Source organism: Apis dorsata, unplaced genomic scaffold, assembly GCF_000469605.1.
Source record: "Apis dorsata unplaced genomic scaffold, Apis dorsata 1.3 scaffold_137, whole genome shotgun sequence".
NCBI lineage: Eukaryota > Metazoa > Arthropoda > Insecta > Hymenoptera > Apidae > Apis > Apis dorsata.
This window is the reverse complement of record NW_006263429.1, coordinates 714,538-732,156: the sequence shown is the minus strand read 5'-3', so window position 1 is coordinate 732,156 and position 17,619 is coordinate 714,538. Positions and strand designations below refer to the sequence as shown.

At 24.1% G+C, this 17,619-nt stretch overlaps 2 protein-coding genes across 3 annotated transcripts in view; one reads left to right on the top strand and one right to left on the bottom strand.

Moving 5' to 3' along the window:
- Positions 1–3,920: 3,920 nt before the first annotated feature.
- Positions 3,921–9,529, bottom strand: LOC102675092 (UNC93-like protein). Of its 2 annotated transcripts, none has more exons than XM_006613255.2 (8): positions 9,040–9,529; positions 6,911–7,285; positions 6,120–6,544; positions 5,829–6,034; positions 5,354–5,745; positions 4,646–4,778; positions 4,427–4,564; positions 3,921–4,248 (listed from the first exon to the last, which is right to left on the bottom strand). In XM_006613255.2, the coding sequence occupies exons 2-8, from the start codon at positions 7,100–7,102 to the stop codon at positions 4,028–4,030; spliced, it is 1,707 nt and encodes a 568-aa protein (XP_006613318.1). In that variant the 5' UTR covers positions 7,103–7,285; positions 9,040–9,529; the 3' UTR covers positions 3,921–4,027. The 2 variants fall into 2 exon arrangements, with proteins under 2 accessions (XP_006613318.1, XP_006613319.1); XM_006613256.2 differs by lacking the exon at positions 9,040–9,529 and having other exon boundaries at positions 6,120–6,348; positions 6,422–6,544; positions 6,911–7,278.
- A 2,706-nt stretch (positions 9,530–12,235) lies between these two features.
- The window catches only part of LOC102674957 (D-galactonate transporter), a 10,742-nt gene continuing 5,358 nt past the window's right edge, over positions 12,236–17,619 (top strand). The window contains exons 1-2 of the mRNA XM_006613254.2: positions 12,236–12,405; positions 17,492–17,603. Of these exons, the coding sequence (XP_006613317.1) occupies positions 17,498–17,603 (106 nt within the window). The 5' untranslated portion in view covers positions 12,236–12,405; positions 17,492–17,497. The remainder of the gene's footprint in view (positions 12,406–17,491; positions 17,604–17,619) is intronic.

The window sequence follows — 17,619 nt, the reverse complement described above, 5'->3', positions numbered from 1 at the left end:
TATATATATATATATATATATATATATATATATATACATATAGCGTTCACACAAATTTAATTTTATATTAACACACTTTTTTGTTCTGCAGTATTTCAACATTCAACCAGAAGACTGTTAAGTTTTATTCGATAAAAATATTATTTTTATCGCTAGCAATGAAAATAATTCGACCTATGGTGAATAATTTTCACGTATAACACTTTGAATAACACTTCGATATTTTCTTATCAGTATTTTTTATAAAGATCAGAATAGTGTGCTTTTGTTTTGCAGGATTTTTTTTTACTAAATATGAAAGTTTGTCTGTTGTTAACAGATCTCTAATTTTGTAATATATACAAACATACATTTTTTCATGATCTCTTGTGTTATTATATTTTATTGTAATTGCGTTTAGAACCGTGTACGCAGTTTGTATTTCCAATTAATTTGAAAAAGTATTATGTTTTGTAGAACAGTCTACGTTTCTTAAAGATGTGATTTTTTTATTGAGATTAAGAAAAATATTAGATTATCATGTTACATTTGCAAACCTAAGAGAAAAATTTAATCGAATAAAGGGGCATTGTTAAAGTTATACATGCTATAGCTAAATGTTTTTATGTGCTAATGGTATGTTGAATGCGAGTGATTTAGCTATAATTCTATTTGTTACGTCTTAGTGTTCGACTATTATGTCGATACTTTGATAATTTCTATGTCTCGTGATGATGACAATAATTTAGGTAGTTAATGTTACAAAAAAACTTCTATGCCATAAGTATAAAACTGTATACCATGATGGATTGAATTGTCATCACCATTGAGGTAGGATTTATACAGGGCAATGACACGAGATTAATAAAAAGTGAATAGAGAAGGAAAAAAAAATAATTATTATCCTCGTGCGATATTGCATGGGTCAACATATAAATATATATACAAAAACGTTTGCAAGAACGTACATTTTACTGCCAGAATAAACTTATACTTTTTCTTGGCTCGAATATGACAAATACTTACTTGTGTGTGAATAATATATTTATAATGAAAGTAATGCAATGCAGTGTATACCACGTTGTTTTCAACACTGGATGTTATTAGTATCAATTTATGTGTAGTTCACATAAATGTAATCTAAAAATAATATTCTCTATAATAATGTTCTTTCGCGAAATTTACTTTCTTTTAGAGAAAAACTACTATATATATATACATATATATATATATGTATATATAGATTATGAAAATGACGAAATGGAAAATTGATTGAAACATGATCAATATAAAATAAGATAATATTTATTATTTCATGAAATACAATTAATTTATGCCTTTTCAATATCATTTATAAATCCATGCTTTTATATACTAGGACACGAACATTTTACTTCCATTTATTTCTTTTTTTAAAATAGAATTGATCATAATTAAATTTATAAATTCAAGTCAAATATTTAAAAATATCTTTTCTTACATCGAAATCAAAATGAGCAAGTTTATTGCTGAAAATTTTGATATTAGATACTTCATTTTGAAAGTGCTGTTTCTTGTCCTAGTTTGTATAACAATCAACAATATTCTTTTCTTGCATTTTCCATCAAAACTTTTCAAAGTTTCTTTTTTTTATATCGCTGCTTACATATGGATCTTATAAGTATATAGTTTATTATCAGATTGCAAAATATATCGATATACATACAAACATGATATTATATGAATTAATTTTTATGCTGATTATGTTTTGTTTGAATGCATTTTATCATATTAATACAAATTATTATCAGTCATACATTTTGGAAATTATGGCAACAAGAAGAGTGACTTTGCATTTGAAAATTTTTCATGAAAAATTTACAAATAGTCCGGCTATTTGTATTTCCCATTGGTTTTATCAATTAGGAAATATTTCATATAAATATCTGTCTGCGCTATATAAATTATCATCAAACATGAGTTGATGTTTTATTTTATAACAATTATCCAAGATAACACGTGTTAATTTGTATTTAAAGTTCTTTAGTTTACAACTTTTTTATCTTAAAATCTGTAATAAAACAGAACTATATTATTTAATAGAATCATATATAAGTTAATTTTTATACACGAAAATTTCTATAAAAAGCGTAATCAAATGTATATTCATGATATGGTGAATACATTGAAAGATAATGTCATAAAAAATACGATAAATCGAGTCGAGAAACTTTGATGCTTTCCACGTGTTTACACTTATGTGTTTGGTCGTTATATACAGGACAGAATGGATTACATATGCTACAATTTAAATAATAAATAATAATAGAAAAATTATATACATAAACATATAATGGAAAAAATTTCATTAACGTTTATATTTCTTTAACATTGTGAAATAATTATTGACTTAGGATTATTCGATTCTTTTTAAAATTTATAATCATAATGCTTTTACTGTGTCAATATATATATGTATATATATATACATATATATACATATATATATTGATTTTTTGTTGAAGCGTCTTATTTTTTAACTTTCTTTTAATCAAAAATGTTCATCATTTGTACGATTAATTTCTTATTCAATTTTTTTATGAATGATAAACTTTGATATTGATATTGTTAATATATAGTTATAATTAAACTATATAACAATACTTATATTTAAATATCTTATAATTATATTTCGTTTCGATTCTGTGAGATATAGGGCAGATGTGGTTTACAATCTTCTTTTTTTCCCGCAAGATTAGAATTAATTTGGTTTTTTTTGAAAGACATCAGGTACGTTTCGACGGTTGAACGCCAGTTATAATGATTTGTCAGAGAAATACTACTTTAATTATATTTAATTGTTAATAGTATATATTTTGCTATCGCTCAGTCTTGTACGATGCTGATTTATCAAACCGATCGTACCACAACGGAATAATAAATCGCCCGTAAGAGCATTTATTTATTGCTACATGAAAAATTTTTTATTTTATTTCATGTGCAATATAATCGTTCCATTCAACTTTAAGAAAGACTTTATTTACTCAACATTTTGAAACATAATTTTTATTTATTGGGTATGCAGATATTTTTTTCTTATTTTTGCTTTTATAAAAAGTATATTATTAAAAATTCATTGACATGTATTTTCATTTAAACATAATATATATTATGTTAATAAATATTAATAAATAATAAATAATAAATAGAAAATTTAAATTATAAGTTTTATAATATTATGTAATTTAATAATATGTAAAAAACATTTTTTCATTGAATTTTTGATAAATATTTTTATATTCTTCACAATTATGCTATTGTTATCTTTAATTTTAATATTATTATAAATATATAATTTTGTAATGATTCTTTCTTTGTAAAAATAATGAATTAATATTATATTTTTCAACAACAAACATAAATTTGATAAAAAAAAATACTTATCTAAAATGTTCCTTGAAGTGTAATAATAAAAATATTTAAAATTGAATTAAAATATGAATAAAATATTGATTGATATTACATCTTTCTTTGTATAAATGAATATTTGCATATGAAAGAAATTTCATATATCTATTGCAATAATTATAAAATTAAAATTTTCAATTTGGAAACATTAAACATCTAAGGAAAAAGACACAGAATATAATTAAATTTATTGAATTAAAAATTGTCTTTGTTATTTAATCCCAACCTACATTTAAACATAGAAAATATTAAAAAATTACATAATTTCTTAAGATCTTCAATCTTAAGAAACAGGAAAAACGCCACTACTGTCTTGATTTATAATACTTACTCGATGATCATTTGCAGTCGATGAAGAAGGTTGCGGCTCAATATCTTTTGCTGTTATATTTTGTTCAATATTACAAGCAAAAGCAACACTGTTTGCTCTTTTTCGTGTACGTAACTTTGCAATAGTTGAAGCATGTTCCATGAAAGGATTTCTGCTTCTATTATGTCTTCTTGTCCTTCTTAAGCCGAATGGAACGAATTTATCTCAATCTTTATAACGAGCTTCTGTTTTGATACTTGATCTATGATCATTCGTAGATGGATCTCCCAGTCACAATGGTGCTAAGCTTTTTCCTCTTTTCGCCAATCTAATTTCTAACCATCCATAAGGAAGCACTGAAAGAAGTAACACACCGGAAAGACCAAGTACTCGAAATCGTGTACAGACCAATCCATGTAAGCCAAGAGTGAGGGCGAGACCAAGATATTTCCAAAAGAGAGACGTTGATAGAGGTCCTTGCCAAGAATTTGGATATAAACCTAATATTAATGCTAAAAATTAAACAAGATCAATGGAATATAAATAATAATAAAATATAATTAATTGATATTTTTATCATATTAGATTAATATGTGTATATAAAATTTATAATATATAAATTTAATATTTGTATATATACATATATAAAATTTCGTTTTTTTAAATGCAATTAATATCTCTATAACTTACTGTATATTAAAGTCTCCCAAATAGAATTACAAACTCCCCAGGCAGCAGATATAACATGAAAAAGTGCTGGATCATCACCGGATGGTCTCCAGGTAGTTAAAACCAACAATAAACATGCGTGAAATACAAATCCTACAACTTTTAAATAAAATATCACGATTAATTTTTAATAATGATTATTCAACAAGAAATAAAATTCATAATGATATATTTACTTACCTACAACGAAATATCTTTTAATGTGCCTTAATAACATCGATAAAGTGACACCAGCGAGAGCTTGTAAAGAAGCTAAAGCTAAAAAACTGATAGTTACAGTGCTAGCTTCTCCCAAAGCACAAACTACATATGCCTGTCAAATAATAGTGAAATATTCATGATATGTCATAATATAATAAACAAATATATTATAAAAAAATATATTATATATAATAAAATATATTATAAAATTTGCCACAAAAAAATAGTTATTACATAGATAAATTCGGCTTAAAATGTCTAAAAATTTAAGAATTAATTTTTTAAATTTAAATAATATGAAAATTAAGTTTCTCGGCTTTACTTTTTAATTATTGAAAATTAAAAAATGATTATATCCCTATGAACGAATGTATGGTAGTTTACATTTTAGTTAAATTGAGAAATACAATAATCTTTAAATCTAACAATACATAGACAATAACTCATAAAAAAAAACAAGACTGTGATTTATTCGCGAGTAGAAATATTGATTTTCATTATTAATAACTAAAAAACAAAATATAATTTTTTTTAATTTTTTATTTTTATCTTATTTTAACTTAAAGAATAATATCTTAAAATTTTTTATCTAATATATTTATTTTTTGATCTTGGAATTTTTAGAATTATGATCCATTTGCTTTGAAATTATCTGTTGATATTTGTGTTTGATATTTTTATACTTACTTCTATAAAATCGGCATAGATAAAACCCTGTTCAAGTCCGATAAAAAGTGTTAATGGTGCAGCTAGCTGTAACTTAGGATCCAGAAATGCAGCTTTCACAGACGCGAGGATATTTTGCATGCTATGCTTTTCATTTACACTCTGCGGTTCTTTCATTCTAGAGTCGAGAAAAGCGCACGATATACTTAAGCCTAAAACAGCAAGGCCTAACCATATGCTGACCAATATTTTTGATGTACCAGATGATAATGTCGATAAATTAGTTGTGCTATTATAAAGATAAATTTCCTCCGGACAATATTCTGCTCCGCACATGTCGTTTATTTCACTGCTTATTGTATTGAGAGGTTTTGAATCTATTAGTTTTACAAGTACGGCAGCGATTAAACAACCTAAAAATAAAATTATCCTTTTAAACTTGAATACAGAATATTTTAATAATATAATTTCTAAGATATATACATAATTTTCATACCCAGTGCGAGACCTATGTCTTCTGCTAATTTGATTGCTCGATTAAGTCTTCTCAGAAGGCACTCGCGTCTTGTTTCATCAGGATCCTCGGGATCGACACATACCAGAGCTAAACTTGTCGCTGAAGTGTTTATATGTGAAACTCTTGCTATGAAACTTGGACTTATACAAGCGCCTAACATTGCATAACTAGGTAATAGTATGTACCTAATAATATATAATTATAATATATTATAAGCATATAATCGTAATTTATTCGATAAAAACAATTTATCTAAAAATTAATATGCACCATTTTGGATATAAATGTAATCCAACGAAAACGGTGGTGGCCATATGACTAGTGCTTATTGCGAGATTAGTCCCAAATCTTTGCACGAGAATTGGTGCAAAGCAACTAGTAATCGTCGCAGTTGCATAAAGAAGAGCGAGCAACATCGGTCCCAGATGAAGATTGAAAGTACCGAGACCAGCTTGTAACGGGAACATGGGCAGCATAGCAGCTGAACAGCTCGCGTGTCCTAAGAGAAGAGCAGCACAATGCCTCAGGATCACTTTTTTCGGAGGTCTTGGACCGGAAGGAGCTGTCCTCACCGCAGCGATCAGCCGACGAACAGATGATGCTCCTGCAGATGAGTTCATCGAGTCTCGTCGACGCCATGACAATGCAGACGTTCGTGTTGATCGGCAGGAAATTGGGGAATATGCTGCCATATGCTGTAAAATTTTCTTTATATATTTTTTTTTTATATAAAATATTCGACGGATTAATGATTACAAACCGTTTTAAACTACTGCAGATATTAACATAAATTTTTTTTAAATTAAATAGTATATAATTACTCTAGAATAGAATAAAAATTTGAGAATAAATTTTGTAAAATTAAAGAAATTTTAAAAAAGTTTTAAAAATTTTTGAAAAAACTACCTAGATTTTTAAATGAAATGAAATATTAATTTTTTGTTACATACATTTAAATAGTTACTATTGAATCTAATAAAAAATAAAATACATAATAAGTAATGGGAATTTTGAATTTAAACATATAACAAATAATAACATATAACATATAAATACTATACCTCGAGCATAGCATCATTGTCCCACAAGGTATGATGATGACCACTGCTTCTAGCGCGTCTATGAGTATGTGCTAACGGTGGAGGCTGAGCTGGCAGTCGTATGGGTCCTAAACCACCGATTGGAGCCGGTCTATAAGCAGGACTTTCGAGTTTGTCCTTCGATAATTCGTGTAAATTTGGCAGAGAGCCCATGGTCGTAATTTCTTGCTTGTTTTTTTTCGCTCTGGTTCGTTAGATTTATCTCTTTAAATTCGTTTAAACACCTTTTCAATTTCGAAGGAAATCATTACCAAGAAAATATACGATTATTATCATCGTTGAAATTCCTTCTTTGCTCTTTCACCTTCCATCTGTTTATCTGCCGGTTACCTATATCTAGAACAAAAAATAATCTTATTGAATAATATAGAAATGTAAAAAAATAATTAAAAAATCGAAAAAGAAAAATAAAAAGTAAAGAGATTTTATTTCTTGAATTTTATTTCTAATTAAAAAGTCGAACATTTCGAATTTTTCTTAATTTCGAAACAATCAACATTTTGATTGCCTATTATCAATTCGAAGAATATATAATATATTATATATTATATATAATATATAAAATAATCAATTGTTCATAATTTTTGTGATATATGTATTATTGATAAATATATTGTGAACATTTTGCATAGATGATGTAGCAATTCTCGGATTGCAATCTTGTTAAATATGTAAAGAGTCAGAGAAAAACAGAGAAAAAGAAACGAATGAAGATAGAAATTCCGTAGTTGCTAAAGAAACCTTGAACGAGAACTTACAACAGGAGAATTGCTATCATATATAATGAGCACATTAATGTATAGTATATCGGTTGTAGAAGGATTTCGATCAATCGTGATGATGCTTCGTGATCGATTGTTATTAGATCGAAAATGCAAATTGATATATGAATCACATTATTTCAATTTGATTTACATTATCTATGACATTTTTAAAAAATTGTTCGAAAAGTGTAAAACATTTTAAAAATGATATTTAAAAAATTTAAAATTATAAATAGATGAAAGGGCATATTAAGAAATAATTTAAAAATTTTATTTATATATGTAAAAAATTTGATAAAAGTTTATAATAAGAAAATATAATAATTAAAAATAATTTTCTACAATAAATTGTAATCGAATTAGGTATTATTTATTTTTTATAAACATAACTGCAATTCATTTATGAATAATTAATTATTTCATTTGATCAATCTTTATTATTAACATTAAGTAAAATCCGTGTCGTTACAGAGATATAAAAAAGATGTAAAATTATTTCAGAGAAATTAAGAATATTTTTTCGAATATTGATAATATAATCATAAAAAATATTATTTACCATATTATATCAATTATATAATATAATAATAATTATCAATAAGTTTCACATAATGACGTCGAATCTATATATTTTGTTAATAATTATTAGAATTTTTCTTAATATGTAGAATTATTATTAATATTATAATAATTTTTATTAATATAATACAACGAAATCGATAATATTGTTTTATCCTGTATGTCGTTATAAGACAACAGACTTATTGATTTTATTGGAAATATATAAATATAGATAACTTTATGATAATAATTTAATAAGTTAATTTTTATAATATGAAATAATCATAATAATTATCATAATGAAATAATGAAATAAATTCTTGTATTGATGTATAATTTTAATATATAATTTTATATCTAAATAATTATATATAAATATTATATGAATAATGTAATACACAATAATAGTATAATTATATATAAAGATATATATATTTTTCTGATTAAATCATTTCTATTATTTTATAAAAATTCAAATTAAATTTTTAAACTTGCACGTATATATACAATAATATTTACAGATATTTACAGATATAATAATGTATTACATTAATCATATTTTTATTAAAAGTGAACAAATGAAACATATAACATTAATTTTTTTAATTACTATCTATTGATATATTATCTTTTATTTAATATCTCTTATTTTGTCCAATATAAAATATAAAGAACTTTTTATAAAATAAAAAAAAAGATATTATAAAATAAAAAAATTTTTAAATTTCAATAAAAAATTAAACAACAAGAAAATTATAAACTTACTTTTCTACAGCTGTGTTGTAGCATTGACCAATGTTCGTCATGGTTCTTCATCTATAAACGAATTAGCAACTATCATTCTTATTCTCCTATACATCATACAATTAGTAACACCAAATATCCATTTGTTTAATGATGTAACAATAAATCCAGTCCATGAAACATTTTTTTTTTCGAAACACGCATGTTTCGATCTTTTGATTAGTTTTCTCCATAAAAATAGCGAAAACACAAATACATACATATAAGTTCGAGTTCACCTCACCAGAAAATTAATTTGAATTTTAAGATATTCATTGATTCTTCTTCCTTCATCATTACTATATATATTTATATCACTTGTACTTCCGTTATGTATCGTTGCATGATCGATAACTACGTTAAACTGAGAAACCGCAGCACCGAGCAAACACTACACCAGACAAATCATTATTGAAAATCTTATATTTTATTGTTTATTTATAGAAATTGAATTGACATCATCAAAATGATGATAAAATCTTTTAACATTTTTTCAAATTATCTTTTAATCTTTTACTTGATCATAATAATTTTTACAATATATTTTTTTCTATTTTCAATAATACAATAAGAAATCCTCGATCACATTTCCAATAAATGTCTTCCTAAATAAAGTTCAAGTTAAATGAAAATCCACGTGTATTTAAAATTTCACAAACACATAGTTAACTCTTTGATGAAACTTCGAAACATGTTGAAAAATATATATAGTTGATAATGTGTTCGAATGATGCAAAGGAGTTGCAGTATTATTCATCCAGTATTCGTGAAAAGTACAACTCTGAACACGACTAACCCTTCGGGTGAATTCGGTATCACTCGCTATCATTCGTTCTCCCTTGATTCTTGCTTTAATCTTGATATGGTCGATAACAGGGAGAGTGCGTACTGCATCCTTCTATTCCTTGATTTCCTGTGAATCTCGAGCGACACAAATCGCGTAAACGATTTTTCCTGTTATACAAGAATTCAATTGCGTTTCACGTGTGGTATGGAAAGGTTGGTATGGGAAGGTGCACGGTAACTTATAGTCTCTTCCCTTGGATAGGTGGCATCACTTTCGTATCAATATATAAAAGATTTTTTATAAATTCACACAGTTTAAAGAGAATGAAGATCCAAATGACAGACTGAAGATGTTTATATAAATATATTTTTATAAAAAATAGATAAAGTAGGATTGAATAAAATTTTGATTTATTATTATGGAATACTAAAACATTGTTGCACTGTTTGTAATAGAAGAAAGAATATTTCAAGTATATATTTACATATACTTCAAATGTAAAGAATTTATTTTATAAAATATCAAATTGTTTATTAAAATTTTAATAAATTATAATAAACTATAATATCCTATAAAATTCTGAATGTTCGCCTATCGGATTCCTTTCAATTTATAATAATTTATACCACTTTGTTTTCATTTGAACGATTCGATATTGCGAAGAATTTGACCGGAATGTGTATTTTGTGAATATTGATCTTCGATAATTTAAATAACTATGTAGAAATATAACACGAATAAATTATAATTTAATCGAATAATATTTCAAAGATATTGTATTTGGAATATTTTGGAAAATTTATAACTTATGTCAGCTATAATTATATATATTTATTTACATATATGTGTCATATGTAAAAGTCTAAATAATAATAGTAAACTAGTAAAAAATAATAAAATTTTGTTTTGTAATGTTAAATTAACAAAAGTTTTAATATAAATTCATTAGAAAAGAAATTTTAAATTTTTTAATAGCATATTCAATATGTTTGCAAGAGATGTACATAAATATGTACATATATTTCATTCAAAATTTTGTTGCTTATTAATTTCTCACTTGCATATTTATTCATTTGAAACTTATCGGATTGTTTTTATAAATAATTAGGAAACTTGATAATTATAATGTACATAAAGAGATTCTTGTGGCTTTATCTTTCTTGAATCATGGAATCACATTCTATGTGTACTATTGAAATTGTCATATTACAATAACATCTTTCAAGGAAAATCTTTGAACTTTGTTTATTCCATATTATAGTATTAACTGGCATGAGAATCAATCTGTTAAAGTGTGTCAATGTTAAAACGATAATGCAGCATGTAAAAGCCATACGTATCGTTTTAATAATCGTACAGGTTAATCACCTCGGAATCAGGCTTTTGTTTCTCATTAGAAGGATATGTAATTGTTATTGTTCAAGGACTGTAATCGATAATATCATCTTATATCATTCGTAGACAACTGGAATGGATATCTCAAATTGTTATCATTGTCATTTCTTCATAAAATTGTATATTTAAAAATAGATATATATATGTAAAATTTACATAATATATTACAAATAAAAAATTTGAGATTTTTTTTCTAATTACTTTCAATCTGATATATTGAACATTCTCTGTTATATATTATTAATGTATGACAATTTATATTTTTGCATTTCTTCATTCACTAATTTATACATGAATAGATTTTTTATTAATGTAAGAAAACATTGAATTGAATGATTTTAATAGCGAATAATTGAAATGATTCAATATCAGATAATTTTTTTATAAATTACAAAAACATGACATTACTCTTAGAATCGCAAAAAAAAAAAAAATAAGCTTCAGAAAAGTTTTTATCATCTTACTTATCATATACTTATCATTCTGATATATATATTCTTGCTCGTAAGAATAATAATTCTTGATATTCAAAGTTAATGAATTATATTTCAAAATTTTTCACGTTTTATTAAATAAAAAAACTCTTATTTTTAAGAAACAAAATTTCTTATCAAATTTTTAATAATATTTAAATCTTTTCTATTTTAAGAGAATAATAAATATTTTAGAGATCAAAATATAAAAAAAATATATCGTATTTTATAATGATTTAAATAATAATAATAAATAAAAATTTTCTGAAATTTGAATGAAAAATTGATTTATTATTTATAATTTTTATAATCTCTAAAAACCTTTGATTTTAAAAAAGAAAATATAAGCGATTAATAGAAAGGACCTTGGAAATCGAAGATCAAGAGTATTATGTATCTCCCACCAGGTAACGAATACTCTCAAATACTTGTTAATGCACAGGTTCTGTTGCCCCTTCCTCGATAGAGTCTGCGGAAGGTTCGATCCTTGGACACTTTCTTATAAATGAAGGTTGACCATTAGCTTGTTTCTCATTTAACGCTCCATCCCTCATAGTCAGAGGGATCGATCTTCATGTGTACGTTCGGCTACGTACAAATATTTTCGATCTTTTTGTTTTATTTTAATGTGCACAATTGATAGTGATTTACTAATTATTTTATTTTTTCACATTGAACGATTAAGATAAATAGGTAAGTAATTGACGATAATAAATTATTAATTATAATAACTGAGATAAAATCAAACATAAACAATATGAATCATTAACATGGTCTAAGATTTTAGAAATTTAAAAAATATTTAGAATTTTGTTATCTGAAAAAATTTTTTCGTGAAGATAGTAAAATAAAAAAATTCTATGAATAGATAGTAAATGCAATTGAAAAAAATATTCCAATAATATATAGAGTGAAAAAAAAGTTTGGAAGTTTTAAAGATTTATAATATTTATCGAGAGAAGTAAAAAATGTATAATCAATATAAATCTAATAAATATAATAAATATAAATATTATAATTATAATATTATAATTGATATAAAATTAATTTTTATTATTTACGAATATTCAATATCGTAAATAAGTTATATAATATAACATAAACTTTCATTTTAATAAACATTCGTTATATTTTACTTTTATTCTAAAATAAAACTTGGGTATAATTACAAATCATTAATCGATTTATATCAATTAGTTTTTCTATGTATTATACATTACGTATTTTTTTTATTCTTTCTAGTTTTTAAACTAATTTTTTTGATTATATTAAATATATTGTAAAAGTATTATACTTATTTGCAATATTATAAATAATAAAAATTTAAATTATTTTGATTATAAGTTATATCCTTTATAAAAATATTAAAAATATTAATTTAATAGATTTTAATAAATGCTTCAATAAAAAAGTAAAATAATAAAAAAAAGTTAATGCAATTTTCAATTAAATATTATAAAATAATTTTTTTATAATTATTAATAGTTAAGTATAAAAATTCAATGACATGAATAAAAAATTATCTATTATAACAATTGATATTTAAGAATAACAAACGCCTTCCTACACATAATAACATGTGCCATATAATTACGAACATGAGCGTTTTGCATTCCGGAACTCATTCCAAACCATACGACTCACATACGGATTTCTTACAAAAAGCTTTGCGTTTCGTGTTTCAGACTAACCATGAGTTGAATGATTTACGAGATATATATAAGATGCATTATGCATGTATGCACGTGTGAAATTTTATTTTGTTTTATTATGCATTGCTTCGTTACTTGATATAATGAACATAAATATATAAACATTACAATATGATTCGTTAAATTGAGACACAATTAATTGTACATATAAAAAAATAGTATATATAAATTCAAATTAATTTTTTGAAAATAAAATTTTCAATTTTTATTTATATTCTAAAAATTAATAGTTCAGCAAAATTATACATATATTTTCATTTCAAACAATGTTTAAAACGTAATAATACAACAAAATAAATACAAATATCAACAAATAGTACGTATGTTGTTCTTTGTTTTTTTTAATACTGTATTAAATAATCTGCTGTATATTCAATTCATATAATTATTTACCCATCTGAATCAATTATAAAACATTATGTATGTATTAAGACTGTACCAGTGTGTGGGCACAGTGAACGTCTAATCGAGCCGCAATTTCAACATTGTTTTGCAGTGTTTGCGAAATATCTGTTACAAAAAAAATATAAATTAGACATGTTATATATAGATCACATGACAAATGTGTATCATGTAACCCTTATCAGACGTAAGTTATCTGTAACATGACAATTTTTATTTTATTATATTTATCATCTTTGACAGGACAATTGTATTTTCATCATATAGGATGAAAATATGTTTTCAGAATAATAAAATCAAATATTGTGGAATTTCTATATGTACAAAACTTTACTTTCTCATTTTATAATAATATAAATATTTCAGCTCTCACGTAAAGCAATAACTTGAAGACAAGTCATGCGTGAAGTGTTTATGCCCGATAAAGATTATATACAATAATGTACGCAGTTAATTTTTGCAATTTTGGCATTCTTAACCGATGCGGAATTATCAATTTCTAAAACTGTCTCTGCAAAGTCAATATTTCGCGATTTCTTTTTTTTCTAATTCATTTTCATTTAATATTCAATTCAATTGATAAATATTCCGATTCTCAAAATATTTATCTACATATAGTTGATGTTTCGCAAATCCCATCTTATGCATTATTGTATATATAAATAACAAATTGCAAATCTACCTTAAAAATACCAAAATCATCGTCAACAATCGTCAATTCATTTGCTATAATTCAAATAATAAACATGTACAAATATCTATGGATCAGAATTGAATTGCAAATAAGATTGATCATTATTCATTATCATTATAAATACTGGTGATTTTATAATAGTAGAAGAATTTATAAGGTGACTTAATAGAGAGGGTCTGGTGTATTCATATCCAATCACCAATCAGCATTCTTAACTACTGAGTATACGCCCATAAGGCTCGTTCAACCTTCGATTTATCATCAACCAGTAATTACAGAAAACTATATTACACTGTCATCGTGCCACCGTTGCTCTTGTTTCTTATCTCTATCAAATTCCATCTTTATAACGTTAATCTAAGTTCGTAGTTTTTCAGAAAAAAGAAAAAAAAGGATCCCACACATCCGGTTGTTCGAATTGCAAATCGATTCTGTTTCTATCGATTATGCAATTCCTCGATGCTTTACGATTATAATAACGACATTGACTATTTGTGTGACGATGAATATGTGAAACGAGATAAATCGATATATATATATATATAGTAGATCGATGTATTCTTGATGACAATGTGTAAATACTATTTAATTCAATATATTTTTGATTATCCAAATGAAATATTATAAATGAAAGAAATATTATAAATAATTTAGAGGTTAACTGGTTTGTATATCATGTTTTAATCAAAAATTATTCTGAACAGAATTAAATACTTATAAAAAAAAAATTAATTATCAGTTAAATTAACAAATTCAAATACAATTTGATGCATTTCATATATAATTCTAAAAAAAAAAATTTCCTTCAAATCAACGATAATAATTAATTAGTTTACGTTAACTTTACAATCAATTTCCTCATTAAAGGATTATCTATGATTGTTTAAAAATCCAATGTACCATGATCTCATCTTCAACAAGTTAATAACATATGATTATAAAATGCATCAATGTATATCAGTTGGCCAGAATGTTTAATTGGTGTAAAGTCATTATGAATATTTTAACAAATCATTAAAACTATAATCATTGTAATCACATGCAAATAATTGGAAGATAAAATATACACTTGCGTATAAATGCAGTTTTTTGATAAAAAAATATGATTATAAAAATATCTTCGTTATGAAAATATAAATTCAAAAAATTCTGTTCTCCATTATTTTTTTATTTTAGAATTAAATTCCGATAATGAATGAAGATTTTAAAAAAACTTATGTTCTATTAAAACGTGTTATATTAAAAAATTTCGTAATAAAAATTTAATACACTCATTAATAGAACAATTAATAGAACAATTAATAAAAAGTTTAATGTAAATACAATTGAAAAAAGAATTTCAAATTTTTTATCCTGTAATATGTAATATGTTAATTTGAAATGGAAAGAAAAAACCATCTTTAGAAAAGGAAGATATTCACCAAATTCTTTTACCAATATAGTATTAAGGCACGATTATCACGAGTGACGGAATTAACATTATTAAAAGGATAATATTCGTTACGTCTCAATGATTTTGGCTCAAGGTGACCAAGTTGCATGATACACATGCTAGAAGTCTATGGATAAGTGAATTGACGTTTGTACCAAACATTAGCTATTCATTCGTTCAATAATCAATACTTTAGCTTATTCTTTCCCTTTTAAAAAATAAAAAACTTGAATGATCTGGCATCAGCGGTATTATAAATATAAATTGCATCAAACATTGAACTTGATAAATAAGAAACGTCAAATTATTTTTAATAGCTTTCTGTTTTCATTACTGTTGTTCATGAACTGTACATATAAAGTAATATTATATGTACATGTGTTTAAATTTTATTTTTATTTTATATATAATTATATAGCAATACAAAACAGACAAGCCTTGAATAAATAATTCTCATTAATGTATTTAGAATGCAATTGAATATATGTGTATATATTAATAATTTTGTATATATTAATAATTGTAATACATGAATGATAAATTACTTTTTTTAATTTTAGACTTATTATCGATTAGTATGATATAACTTTTAATAATTTTTTTATTTTTTTTTTTTACCGTAACATTATGGAAATGTTAACGTTATAATCTTATAATCGTAATTAAACAATTTAAGAAATAATTCAATAATATATATTTTTTTTTAATTATTTTTTTTCGATTTTTCCAATTTTTATTATTCTGAATTCTATCCCAATTTTATTTAATTCTATACATTGATTAGTAAAAATAGATAAAATTTATTATTAATATAATAACTTATCTAGTAATAACTTCATTAGTTAGTTTCGAATTAATTCGAATTAAGCCATGATATAAATTATAAATTTATATCATTATCATAAATTCTTTACTTATTTTATCTAATTGTAATCCTTATTAATAATAAATTTACTTTATTTACTTGCTCATAAATTATTTAACAGTGAAAAAATATTCAAAACAATTCATTTTTTTTGTTGCGAAAATTTTAATTATCATTTGTGATAATTCGATAAACTTCGCAATAATGGACATATGAATATGCAAAAAAAATAATGATCCTATTAATACTTAGGATAGAAACTAGAGATATCCATTGGCAATTATACATTTACAATCAAATGGAAATTTTTAAAAAATAATGAGAGATAATTTTCACATACTTGTATATATTGATGCATTATACAATTTACATTTAATGGCAAGCTATATATCTGTTTTACGCACGTAAAAATATTAAAATACATAAATAAATACATAAAAAATATATTGAAATACACTATGACTCGAATTATATAATTATATTTAATAAATATAAATTTATTAAAAAATAAAAAATATACGTGAGATGTTTTTCATAAGAAATAGATAAAAAAAATATTATTAATAGCATCATGATGCAGTGATGATTCCATCTTTATTTTTATCCTAACTTTGTTATCCATCGTTAATTATAATCATTTAATAAATTTAATTTTTCTTTCTTTTTTTTTTCAGAACACAATGTTGAGCACAGCAGCACAGAAATTGCAATTCTTGTACAAGCCGTACGCATTAGCCATAGTTTCAGTTGGATACGTACTTGGAGAGCTAGGTCATTACTTAATTGGTAAGTAATGCACATT